The 13013-nt window shown below is 50.0% G+C and overlaps 1 protein-coding gene across 1 annotated transcript; it reads left to right on the top strand.

Moving 5' to 3' along the window:
- The first annotated feature begins 7186 nt into the window (after nucleotides 1-7186).
- On the top strand, nucleotides 7187-12747 carry LOC102994320 (zinc finger protein 835). Its single transcript, XM_028477925.2, is given in 4 exon segments — nucleotides 7187-7574; nucleotides 8483-8574; nucleotides 10734-12266; nucleotides 12269-12747. Coding segments are annotated over 2 exon segments (1566 nt in total). The 5' UTR covers nucleotides 7187-7574; nucleotides 8483-8574; nucleotides 10734-10775; the 3' UTR covers nucleotides 12344-12747.
- The last annotated feature ends 266 nt before the right edge of the window (nucleotides 12748-13013 follow it).

The raw sequence follows: 13013 nt of genomic DNA, 5'->3' as shown, positions 1-13013 counted from the left end.
ATCATAAATGGGTGTTGAATTTTGTTGAAAGCTTTTTCTGCATCTATTGAGATGATCATATGGTTTTTATTCCTTAATTTGTTAATATGGTGTATCACATTGATTGACTTGTGTATATTGAAGAATTCTTGCATTCCTGGGATAAACCCCACTTGATCATGGTGTATTATCCTTTTAATGTGCTGTTGGATTCTGTTTGCTAGTATTTTGTTGAGGATTTTTGCATCTATGTTCACCAGTGATATTAGCCTGTAGTTTTCTTTCTTTGTCATATCTTTGTCCGGTTTTGGTATCAGGGTGATAGTGGCCTTGTAGAATGAGTTTGGGAGTGTTCCTCCCTCTGCTATATTTTGGAAGAGTTTGAGAAGGATAGGTGTTAGCTCTTCTCTAAATGTTTGATAGAATTCGCCTGTGAAGCCATCTGGTCCTGGGCTTTTGTTTGCTGGAAGATTTTTAACGACAGTCTCAATTTCAGTGCTTGTGATTGATCTATTTATATTTTTTATTTCTTCCTGGTTGAGTCTCGGAAGGTTGTGCTTTTCTAAGAATTTATCCATTTCTTCCAGGTTGTCCATTTTATTGGCATATAGTTGCTTGTAGTAATCTCTCATGATCTTTTGTATTTCTGCAGTGTCAGTTGTTACTTCTCCTTTTTCATTTCTAATTCTGTTGATTTGAGTCTTCTCCCTTTTTCTCTTGATGAATCTGGCTAATGGTTTATCAATTTTGTTTATCTTCTCAAAGAACCAGCTTTTAGTTTTATTGATCTTTAGTATTGCTTTCTTCATTTCTTATTCATTTATTTCTGATCTGATCTTTATTATTTCCTTCCTTCTGCTAACTTTGGGGTTTTTTTTGTTCTTCTTTCTCTAATTGCTTTAGGTGGGTAGGCGGACGCGCAACCGCTGCGCCACCAGGGAAGCCCCTAGGTGTAAGGTTAAGTTGTTTATTTGAGATGTTTCTTGTTTCTTGAGGTAGGATTACATTGCTATAAACTTCCCTCTTAGAACTGCTTTTGCTGCATCCAATAGTATCACCTATTTTTAAAACTGAGAAAAACCAGACGTTGACAGCAACATCCTTCATCCCAGAGAGAATGTGGAAAGCACATAAATGGTCTTCAGTTGAGGATTTGCTAAATAAATGTAAGGTGTAATTTAGGTACTTGCCAACTTTGGACTTCTTTAACCAATAAGGGATAGAGAGATTCAAGCCATACTTGGGAATTCATTTTAGCATGATAATAATTATGCATGAAAGGGGTTGACCCTGAAAGAAGATGTCTGGAAACAACGTCACTTGAGGAGTAGTTGAAAGATCTTTGCATCTATTTTTTATAGAGCAGGAGTGTGTGCAATTCCACTAGTGTGTGTGGAATTAGACCCCAGACTATATCCGATCCCTTATATTTATGTGTGTGTGTTATAGATTACCCAAAAAGTGAAGCTAATTTTCCACCCTTTCTTGCATCCACCTGTCTTGCAACATTTCCGTTTTCCCACTCCTTGAATCTGGACTGTACCTGTAGTTTGCTTTGGCCAGTAGAATGCTGTGAACATGGAAATGCATCCACGTGGAGCCTGGGACTCAAGTGGTGTTGCAGATTCTGCTCACACTCTTGGAACCCCACCCAGCTGCCATGTGGACAGGCTCGGGCTAGCCTGTTGGAGCAGAAATGAGCCATCGCAGGTGAGGCCACCTTAAATGAGCCAGTCCCCAGTCAGCCCGCGGCCAACCAGTGATGCATGAATGGGCCCAGAAAGACCAGAAGAACTGCTCAGCTGAACCCAGCCCACGGCTAACGAACGAAACCACAGCTGTTGTTTATAGCCTCTGTATTAGTTGCTAGGGCTGCTGTAACAAAGTACCATGGACTGGGGGCGCTTAGGAAAGAGAAATGTATTGCCTCACAGTTCTGGAGGCTGGAATTCTGAAACCAAGATATCAGCAAGTTTGGTTCTTTCTGAGGGTCTTGAGGGAAGATCAGTTCCAGGCTTCTCTCCTTCCCTTGTGGATGGCCTGTGTCGCTTTACATCTTCCTTCTATGCCTGCCTCGCTCTGTATCCAAATTTCCCCTTTTTATAAGGACACCTGTCCTATGGGATTAGGACCCACCCTAATGATCTAATTTTAACTTGATTTCCTCTGTAAAGCCCCTACCCCCAAATAACATTCTGAGATACTGAGGGTTAGGACTTCAAAATATCATTGGTGGGAGGGGATGGGAGGGAGACACAATTCAGCTCATAACAGGTAAATATAACTTTATAAAGAAAACTATTTTAAAAATCACATTTATCACTTATATGTGGAATCTTTTTTAAAAAAATGACACAAATGGGAATTTCCCAGCGGTCCAGTGGTTAGGACTCAGCACTTTCACTGCTGGGGCCCAGGTTCAATCCCTGGTTGGGGGACTAAGATCCCACAAGCCGCATGGTGGCGCGGCCAAAAAAAAAAAAAAAAAAAAAAAAACCACAAATGAACTTATTTACAAAACAGGAACAGACTCACAGACATAGAAAATAAACTTATGGTTACCAAAGGGGAAAGGGGAGGAAGGGATAAATTAGGAATTTGGGATTAGCAGATACAAACTACTATGTATAAAATAGACAAACAACAAGGTCCTACTGTATGGCACAGGGAACTATATTCAATACATTGTAATAAACTATAATGGAAAAGAATCTGAAAAAGAATATATATATTCAGTTTTATATATACATATGCAAATATATTTATATATAAATATATGTATATATAACTGAATCACACCAGAAACTAACACAAACTTGTAAATCAACTATACTTCAATAAAAAATAAAAACAAAAATATTTAAAGGAAAAGAACTTTGAGCTGTTTCCATTATCCATTCTTTGAGGAAAATGTCCCCTCTCATGATTTCAGCAAGGGCGGACAAGTATCCATAAACCCTTAAGAGTGAAGATAATATTGAGTTGGCCAAAAAGTTGGTTCGGTTTTAAGTAAAAATAAAAGACACATTTTTCATTTTTCCCACGAACTTTACTGAAAAATATATTCATTAACTGAACAAACTTTTTGGCCAGCCCAATTTATATCAATGTAGTAAAATCACCACTATTTTTCATTCAAGAAAAAATATTTTTTCTTGGTATAAATTGAAGTATTTCTGCTTTTCTTTGGTAAAATCATACTTGGTGTTGTTGTCTATCCAAAATGAGGCTAATTTTAGTTAAAAACCACCATGGACTTCTGCTTCTGGCCAAGTTGGAGTAACAGGGACCAGATTTTCCCTCCCTTATGAAACAACCATAAAAGGGGCAAAACATAAAACATAGTGCTTTTTAAGACTGCACATCAGGCTATGAAGGACAGTGGGACATGGGAAATGAATGAAGGGAGCCCTACAATTTCCCTGGCTTACTATCTTAAGAGCGTTTCTAGGTCATGGTGCAGGGGGAGGAATCCAGACAGAGCCTTGTAGACCCCCTGAGTTGAAGAGATGGAGCTGAGAATCCAAGAAAACCAACGTGGCCTGAGTTCCTAGGAAAGGGTACTGAAGCGAATAGGGCCACCCGGAGATCTGCAGAGGGTCCCCCTTGAGCGCTTAGCAGAACCATGGTCCAAGGCCAGGGAAAGAACTTCCCAAAAGGGTTAAGGAAACAGTGTTCAGTACTCACACCAGGCAGGCACACATAGTATCATAAATGCAGACTATTCCAGCTCTTTTTTTTTTTTTGGCCGCACTGCATGGCATGCGGGATCTGAGTCCCACCATCAAGGATCAAACCCCGGGACCCCAGCAGTGAAAGCGCTGAGTCCTAACCACTGGACCGCCAGGAAATTCCCTCTTCCAGCTTTAAAAGATATAAAGCACAGCAGCGATTGCCTCGCACATTCAGGAAGTGTTCTTAGCATGGCCCACAAGAACCTGAATTACCCGGCCTACACTTCAGCCTCATCTCTGGGCCCTGCCTCTGTCTCATCAGTTTATTGCCAATAAACTTCTATGTAACAAATCGCCCCTCCACTCAGTGGCTTGCTCCTGGCTTACTCCGGTTGAAGCCCAGAACCACTGTACGAGAAGTTCTACTACTCTGGGTCCACTGTGCTGTGAGAAGGCCCAAGCGAGCCACATGGAGGTGTCTGGCCAGTCCCAACACCCACTGCATGGAGAAGAGCCAGGCCCCAGATGTATGGACCAACTGAGCCATCCCAGCCATCCCTGGCTTGTCACGCCACCCCAATAAAGTCCCACTGTGGGGCAGAGATGGAGCCCTCCCTCTGTGCCCTGCTTGAATTGCTACTAATAGAACGTTTTTACCTAATAACCACAAAATAATGAAATGAGCATAATAAAATGTTTTTCTTCATAATACTTCCACATCATATACTTGAATAGAAAGGTCCTTTCCTGTATTTGAGTAATCCCTGCCTTTTTTTAAACGGGGGGGGGGGGGAAGCTTTTTAGTAAAAAAAAAACACAAAAAACCTTCAGCCTTCTGAGCTCCGTACATGGTTTATGAGGAAAGTGTAAGAGGCGTTTTTTATTTTTATTTTTAAAAATTAATTAATTAATTAATTTTTGGCTGCGCTGGGTCTTCGTTGCTGTGCGCGGGCTTTCTCTAGTTGTGGTGAGTGAGGACTGGGCTTCATTGCGGTGGCTTCTCTTGTTGCGGAGCCCTGGCTCTAGGCGCGTGGGCTTCAGTAGTTATGGCACGTGGGCTCAGTAGTTGTGGCTCACGGGCTCTAGAGCACAGGCTCAGTAGTTGTGACACATGGGCTTAATTGCTCCACGGCATGTGGGATCTTCCCAGACCATAGTTATGGCACGTGGGCTCAGTAGTTGTGGCTCACGGACTCTAGAGCACAGGCTCAGTAGTTGTGACACATGGGCTTAATTGCTCCACGGCATGTGGGATCTTCCCAGACCAGGGCGCGAACCTGTGTCCCCTGCATTGGCAGGCAGATTCTTAACCACTGCACCACCAGGGAAGTCCCCAGGAGAGTTTTAAATGGGGAAAATGAGTTTCAGAAACTTGACTGCCTGTTAAATACACTTAATTTTGGGTGATCACAAACTTTCATTTATTACTTATCTAGTAAGTATGTAGGGACAGCACAAATCTGAAAAACAGATGGTAGGGAAACAGATTACAGCTATCTGAACAGTGTGTGCATGTATTATTCTGCTCAGGCTGTTATAAAAAAATATCATAAACAACAGACATTTAGTCTAAGATCAAGGTGCTACCAACTCAGATCCTAGTGTGCAGACAGCTACTAATCCCATCATGAGTACCCCACCCTCATGACTTCATCTAATCTCAATTATCTCCGGAAGGCCTCATCTCCAAATACCATCACATTAGAATAGAGCTTCAACATATAAGTTTGGTCCACAGCAGTGCGTTAAAGGCCAATGAAGATAGTCACTTTGCAGTTATAATACAATCACAAAGATGAAGACTTTTATTCTTGCTTTTCAACTTATAATTATATATATATTCTTTACAATTGTCTCGAAAACCTTAAGTTTATATGTATATCATACTGATATCAAGTCTGGAAATAAGGTTCCTGATGATAGTTTCATCACAGTATTGAAGCTTATTTGTTCTAAAATTAATTTATTCTCCTACCCGCATAGAACCTTTTAAAAATATAGTTGTGACAAATTTACTGACTACTAACTCACATAATCCTACCCTACAAGGACAAATTTGATCCAACTCTATGAAGGCAAATATACTTCTAGCATGTTAGAAAAAATATCTTACACTTTCTAGTATATGCAATTAGAAAGTGAGCGTGGTGGACAAATGTCCCCTGCATTGGCAGGCAGATTCTTAACCACTGAGCCACCAGGGAAGTTTCCTGATGTTTTTTAACTATTCAAATGTAAAACTAAACCAGAAAAAATTTTAAAACCTTGGTGGCTTAAAACAACAATCCTTTCTTCTCATGCTTACAGGTCTGTGGATTGGCTGGGAGGCTCTGCTCCATGAGTCCCAGGCTTGGAGGGGCAGTGGGCGTGTTCTTACCATGCAAGGCCAGAAGCTTCCAGAAGGATGAGGGGAAACCCACAATGCCTCTGGACATCTACACATAAAACAAAAACTTGAAAGGTAAAGAAAGCATGAGTCCAGTGGAGTGAGGGAAGGGGGGAGGGGTAAAATAGGGGTATAGGATTGAGATACAAATTACTATGTATAAAATAAATAAGCTACAAAGACATATTGTACAGCATAGGGAATATAACCAGTATTTTATAATAACTATAAATGGAGTATAACCTTTAAAAATTTGAATCACTATGCTGTACACCTGAAACTCATAATATTGTACATCAACTATACCTCAATTAAAAACAATAAAAAGCAGGTGTCATGGTTTAACAGGCAGTCTTGGGAGTATGTAAAATAATATGGTATCTCACAATCTGTAGCATGTTGATTCTGGTGACATACATACGTCTTCCCATTGTATATTCACACGTTTCTCTGCTTTCCCAACTGTCTAAAAATGAGCCTGTGCCCATTTCTCTAATGGCCGAAGGAATGATTTATGAAGGCTAATCCTATGAAGGGAATAATTTAGGAAGCCTAACTCTATGGAGAAGCACTTTACAAAAACAGTAGGCCAATAGTGACTCTCATGTTGAGTTCTGTACTATAATCGTTTGCCCACGTCAATGGATTTGTCACCTTTTTTGCTCCGGTCTAGAATTACATCACATCTCTGAGACAAATAACTTCCATGGCTTAAGGGTGAACTGTGGGTTGCAAACTCCAGCTCAAGCCCTTTCTGTGCTGTGTGGCCTTAGGTGACTCACTTAGCCTCTCTGATCCTAAGGGTCTTTTTTACCCCCATCTGTGGACTCCGCCCCCTCCTTGAGGAAGAAGAGTCCCGCCCCCATATTACTGGCCCCGCCCACCATGGCGCCCAGGTCGTGGTGAGCAGAGCTCGGGTAGACACGCCCAAGCCCCGCCCCCAGCCGCCCTGCCCTCCTCGGGCCCCCGGAGCCGCTGAGATTCATCATCTCATTGTGTGCAGTCGCACGGCCTTCTGGGACTTGTAGTTTCCATGACAACGGCGCTGCGGGCCCGAGTCGCGGTGCAGGCGCAGCGCGGCGCCTTCTGGGAGTTGTAGTTCTTGAGGGACCCGAGCGAGCCGCAACTCTCCCAGTGCGCACGCGCAGTCAGGGCCGGCCTGAAGCTTGGGCTAGTTTGTGGCCCGCACGTCCGCGCCACCGTGGGACGAGGGGTCACCGGGGCTCCGTGTGGGCCGGATAGGGCCAGAGACCGTGGAGAAACTGACCCAAACCCTCCAGGCTCGGCGGGAGCCGCCCAAGGCCTTCAGAGCTGGTCCCGGAGGCGAGGGCGCCGCGGTGCGCATGCACGAGTGCCTGTACGCTTGTCCCCTGTGTGTCTCTGTGTACCGGTACGATCCCGACTCCAGCGGCGTGATCCTGTGCCTGTGAGGCCTGACCTGCGTGCCACTCCAGAACTTTGTGCCGGTGCGGGCGTGTAGCTATGTGTGTCACTGTGCGTGTAGGCCCGCCTGTCCCATCTGTGCATGAGACAATGTGAGTCCGTCCCCAAGTGTCACCACATGTTTGCATGTGCCTGACCCTAGCGGCCTGTACCCGTGAATTTGAGCATTTGGGGACCTCTGCCTATCTGTGACTTTGGGCATGTGTGGAACTTGTTCTCCTAGGTGGGTGTGAGGTGTATAATTCCACAATTCCTGGCTGTGCTACTGCGTAGGGTGGCTGGGTGGGTGAGCCTGCCAGCATGGAGCTGGATGGTCCGGGTGTGCCCGAGTGGAGGGCTGTGCACAGGATATTGATGAGAGACACTGCAAGGATGGGGTGCTGTGCGCGTGTGTGTGTGGGGGTGGGTGTGTGGGTGTGTGTGTCTGCGCGTGGGGAAGACCCTGCAAACCTGCGGCTCTGGACACGTGTGGAGCTCTGCCCACCGCATGACTCTCCGTGGGACTAGGGGTGCCACTGTGGGTGGTGTCGCAGGCCAGGCCTGCCTGTTGAGCAGGGCGGCATGTGTGACTTTGCTGTATGTGTACCCATGTGTGCATGGGCAGGCGTGACCGCAGACGCGGTTGGAGTTGTGTGGTTGTGTGAGACTGCCTGCCTCCTTGTGTATGGGAAGGACTGTGCCACAGCATATAGGTGACTGTGTAAGGGCATCTGAGGGCCAAGGCAGGGGGTTGTATAACTGACCCCCCGCCGTGTGGTTGCATGCAACTCCATGTGTGTGTCCGTGTGTGATGTGACATGTGTGTCTGCCTCTGAGCATGTCTCTGTCTCTCTTTTGGTTGCTTGCTTGTGCACCTGACTGGCTCAGGTGTACCCAACCCTGAATCCACTTACCTTCCCCACGTGCACACAGAGGAAACACCCTGCGTTCTTGCTCCACCCACCCACCTGTGCCTGCCCCAGCATCTTCCTTCAGGGGTCCCTGTTTCTTTCTCTCACAGATGCTGACTAGACCCACTGAGGCGTGTGTGGCCACGACAGGGGCCACAGCCTGAGTGACATGGACAGGACCCGATGCTCCCAAACCCATGAGGTGGGTACCACTGCCTGCTCTGGGGACCGAGTCAGGCCCCACTCAAGCCTGAGGGCTGCCTGTGGGGGTGGCACCAGAACTTGGACTGGCCCCATTTGGCTCCCACCAGCAAAGTTCTCACCTCTGCACAAAGATCCTGCATGATCTGGCCCTCACCCTGCCATATCTAATCTCCCCTGCTCTCCGCCTAGGTCACTCTTCTCCAGCGCCCCCCAACCCTGCCCAGCCCCTTAACCGTTCCTCCATCACCTCCATCATGGTCCTGCCTTAGGACCTTTGCACTTGCTGGGCTCATGGCCCGGAATGCTCGCTCCAAACTTCCTCCAAGTCTCAGCTCATTGAGCCGTGCACTGGGGGACAAGCATTCCAGGTAGATGGAACGGCCAGTGCAAAGGCCCTGTGGCAGGAGCATGCCTGGAGTGTTTGTGGAACAGGGAGGAGGCCTCTGGCTGGAGCAGGGCAAGCCCAGAGCAGGTGAGGGTGTTGTAGAGGCTGAGGTCAGGGAGATGCTGTGCAGGCCATGGAGAGGAGTGTGGCATTTATGGAGCCATTAGTGATTTTTTAAGAAGTATTTATTTATTTGGCTGCACAGGGTCTTAGTTGTGACGTGTGGGATCTTTAGTTGCGGCATGTGGGATCTTAGTTCCCCAACCAGGGGTCGAACCCCGGCCCCTGGCATTGGGATCTCGGTGTCTTAACCACTGGACCACCAGGGAAGTCCTGCCATTAGTGATTTTTTTTTTTTTTTTTTTTTTTTTTGCGGTACTCGGGCCTCTCACTGTTGTGGCCTCTCCCGTTGCGGAGCGCAGGCTCCGGATGCACAGGCTCAGCGGCCACGGCTCACGGGCCCAGCCGCTCCGCGGCATGTGGGATCTTCCCGGACTGGGGCACGAACCCTTGTCCCCTGCATCGGCAGGCGGACTCTCAACCACTGTGCCACCAGGGAAGCCCCATTAGTGATTTTAATTGGTAGAGAGAGGAAGAGGAAAAGCTCTGGAGCTGGGCAGCCCAGGTGTGGGTCCTGGTATTGCCACTTCTGGGAGCCTCACTGAGGAATAAAAGAGCTTAAAGGGTGCTGGGCACATAGGTCTGTGTTCAACGGGTGCTGGTTATTTTGGCCACTATAATAATACACCCGAGTTGGCTTCAGAGTGGCCGGGACCAGTGCCTCTTAGATGTTCCTGTGCCCACAAACCACCCGGGGCTCTTATCAGAAGGCAGATTCCAAGTTACCAGGCCTGGAGAGGGGCCTGATCTCTGCGCTTGTCCTGGGCAATGCTGATGCTGCTGGGCCTTGGGCCAGGGTGGAGCGCTGTTGATTTCAGAGTGGAAATCTGGATCTCTGTGTTGACGGCTGTCACGCTGTGTGCTAGTTAAGATGAAATGTCTCCTCCTGGTCCGGACATGTGGCCCGCCCGCCCGTGAAAACTTTCACTGGCTTCCTGTACCTGCTGTGTGTGTTCTGTGCACCACACATACCTGCTCGTCGCCACCTGTAGCTCGTCTTTGCTGGGGTTGGGGTGGGGAGCACCAGGGGGATGAGGGGAGCTCAGAGCCTTTTGAGGGGGGCTCAGGCTCAGCCTGTGAGTGTGACTTTGCATACAGCGGGGAGCAAGCTGGAAGCTGGTTGCTGCTGGTGGGAGACAGACACAGGGCCTTCTGGACCCACGTGAGCAGGGTCTTTCAGGGAGGGGTGTGCTGCGGGTGATACCAGGAGAAACTCATCACCCCTAGGATGGCCCCCACTTGGCCCACCCACCCCAGGGGGTTGAACCCAAAGCAGGTCACTGACTGCTCTCCACACGTGCACATAGTCACAGGCACCAGGGATTAGGACTTCAGTACATCTTTTGCATGGACGCAATTGAACCCATAACAGCAGGGTTTAGAAACATTTTTGGTTGTCACACCTGGAGGCATCCAGTGAGTAGAGGCCAGGGACGCTGCTCAACATCCTACAATGCACAGGATGGTCCCGCAACAAAGCATGATCTGACCCAGACTGTCAGTAGACAGACCCTGCACTGATCCTTTTCCAGCTCGGGACAGGTGACAAACCTGTTTGGTTTTTTGTTGTCTTTCTTTCTTTTTTCCTTTCTTGCCTTCTCTCCTCCTCTTCCTTCCCTCCCTTCCCTCCCTCCTCTTTCTTTCTCATCCAGTAATGAAGATGTGAAATCGAGGCAGCAGCTCGCGAAGCTGGGATGGAAGGACTCTTGACGGTTGCTGTCCAGCAAGACTCTGAGTTGGAAGAAACCCCGAAACACGAAGGTCATTTCAGGGATGGCCGGGAGAACCAGGAAAGTTGTTTGAAGCAGGAGGTCCACGAGGAAGACCCCACCGAGGACTGCGTCCCAGAGCACGATGAATGCACCAGAACCCTCAGGACCAGATCGAGCCCCCCAACTACCCAGGCTGACCGCAGGCCTCAGAGGCGTGGCACACCAAGAAAGAGCCCGAACCAGAAGAACACAGACACCAGCGCAGAGGAGGAGGAGGAACGAGGTGGTGGCACCAGAAAGCCGTGGAAGTGTCAGGACTGCGGAAAGGCCTTCAGCTACTGCTCGGCCTTCACCCTGCACCAAAGAACCCACACGGGGGAGAAGCCGTTCTCCTGCCCCGACTGCGGCAAGGCCTTCAGCCAGAGCGTGCACCTGATGCTGCACCGGCGGACGCACACGGGCGAGCGGCCCTACGCGTGCGGCGAGTGCGGCAAGGCCTTCAGCCAGGGCTCCTACCTGGCGGCGCACCGGCGCACGCACACGGGCCAGCGGCCACACAGCTGTGCAGACTGCGGCAAGGCTTTCGTGCGCCCCACGCACCTGGCGCAGCACCGGCGTGTGCACACGGGCGAGCGGCCCTTCGCGTGTGGCCACTGTGCCAAGGCCTTTCGCAACCGCTCCTCCCTGCTGGAGCACCAGCGCATCCACACGGGCGAGAAGCCGTTCGTGTGTGCACAGTGCGACAAGGCTTTCCGCTTCTCCTCGGCGCTCATCCGCCACCAGCGCACGCACACTGCCGAGCGGCCCTACGCCTGTGGCCAGTGCACCAAGGCCTTCACGCAGATCACGCACCTGGCGCAGCACCGTCGCGTGCACACGGGCGAAAAGCCCTACACGTGCCCCGAGTGCGGTGCGCCCTTCAGCCAGAGCACCTCGCTGGCCGAGCACCGGCGCATCCACACGGGCGAGAAGCCGTACGCGTGCGCGCAGTGCGGCAAGGCCTTCACGCAGGTGTCGCACCTGAGCCAGCACCGGCGCGTGCACACTGGCGAGCGGCCCTACGCCTGCCAGGACTGCGGCCGCGCCTTCAGCAACCGCTCGCACCTGGTGCAGCACCACCTCGTGCACACGGGGGCGCGGCCCTACAAGTGCCTGGAGTGTGGCGCCGCCTTCAGCCACGTGTCCTCCCTAATTGAGCACCAGAAGGTCCACACCGGAGAGAAGCCCTACCGGTGCGGGGACTGCGGCCGCGCCTTCAGCCAGGGCTCATCGCTGACGCTGCACCGGCGCACGCACACCGGCGAGCGGCCCTACGCGTGCCCCGTGTGCGGCAAGGCCTTCAGCAACCGCTCCTACCTGATCCAGCACCGCATCGTGCACACCGGCGAGAAGCCGTACGAGTGCAGCGGCTGCGGCAAGGCCTTCGGCTTCTCCTCCGCCCTCATTCGACACCAGAGGACGCATGCTGACGAGAAGGTGGGGGACACGTTTGCCCAGCTGCCGTACCTGACTCAACACCTGAGCTCCAACCGGGAGGAGGAGCCTGTTGACGGTGGCGGTCCAGCACAAACCGTGGTGGACCAGCCCGAGAATGAGGGCTGAGGGCTGCCAGGGCCTCCTATCGGCAGGCACCCCACTGAGCCTTTTATACCTCATGCTTGGGCTCTCAGCACTAGCGGGTAGATACCCTACCATCCCCATGTTGCCGATGAGGAAACCAAGGCTCTGGGAGGCTCTGTGGGGTGCCCGAAATCACACAGGAAGGATGTCACAGGGTCAGGACTGGACCTCGCATCTACCAGTCACCTCCACCACCTCCCTGGTTCAAAATTCTAATAGTGACGCATGAAAGTAGACCCGAAGATATATCTGTGGGTCTCTGGCCAGCCTTTTGATTGTTCATTTTATGACTGTGTAGACATTTGGTCCACACATTTAAATAAATAAAAGGTTCAGTTCCTTTGGTGCAGTTGGCATGGTAACAGGGAGCAGGGTCTTAAGAATAAATGTGGGGGGCCTCTCTGGTGGCGCAGTGGTTGAGGGTCCGCCTGCCGATGCAGGGGACACGGGTTTGTGCCCCGGTCCGGGAGGGTCCCGCATGCTGCGGAGCGGCTGGGCCCGTGAGCCGTGGCCGCTGTGCCTGCGCGTCCGGAGCCTGTGCTCCGCGGCGGGAGAGGCCACAGCAGTGAGAGGCCCGCGTACCGCAAAATAAATAATCAT

Source organism: Physeter macrocephalus, chromosome 17, assembly GCF_002837175.3.
Source record: "Physeter macrocephalus isolate SW-GA chromosome 17, ASM283717v5, whole genome shotgun sequence".
NCBI lineage: Eukaryota > Metazoa > Chordata > Mammalia > Artiodactyla > Physeteridae > Physeter > Physeter macrocephalus.
Note: the sequence above shows the minus strand (reverse complement) of the source record. Positions and strands in the feature narration are given on the sequence as shown.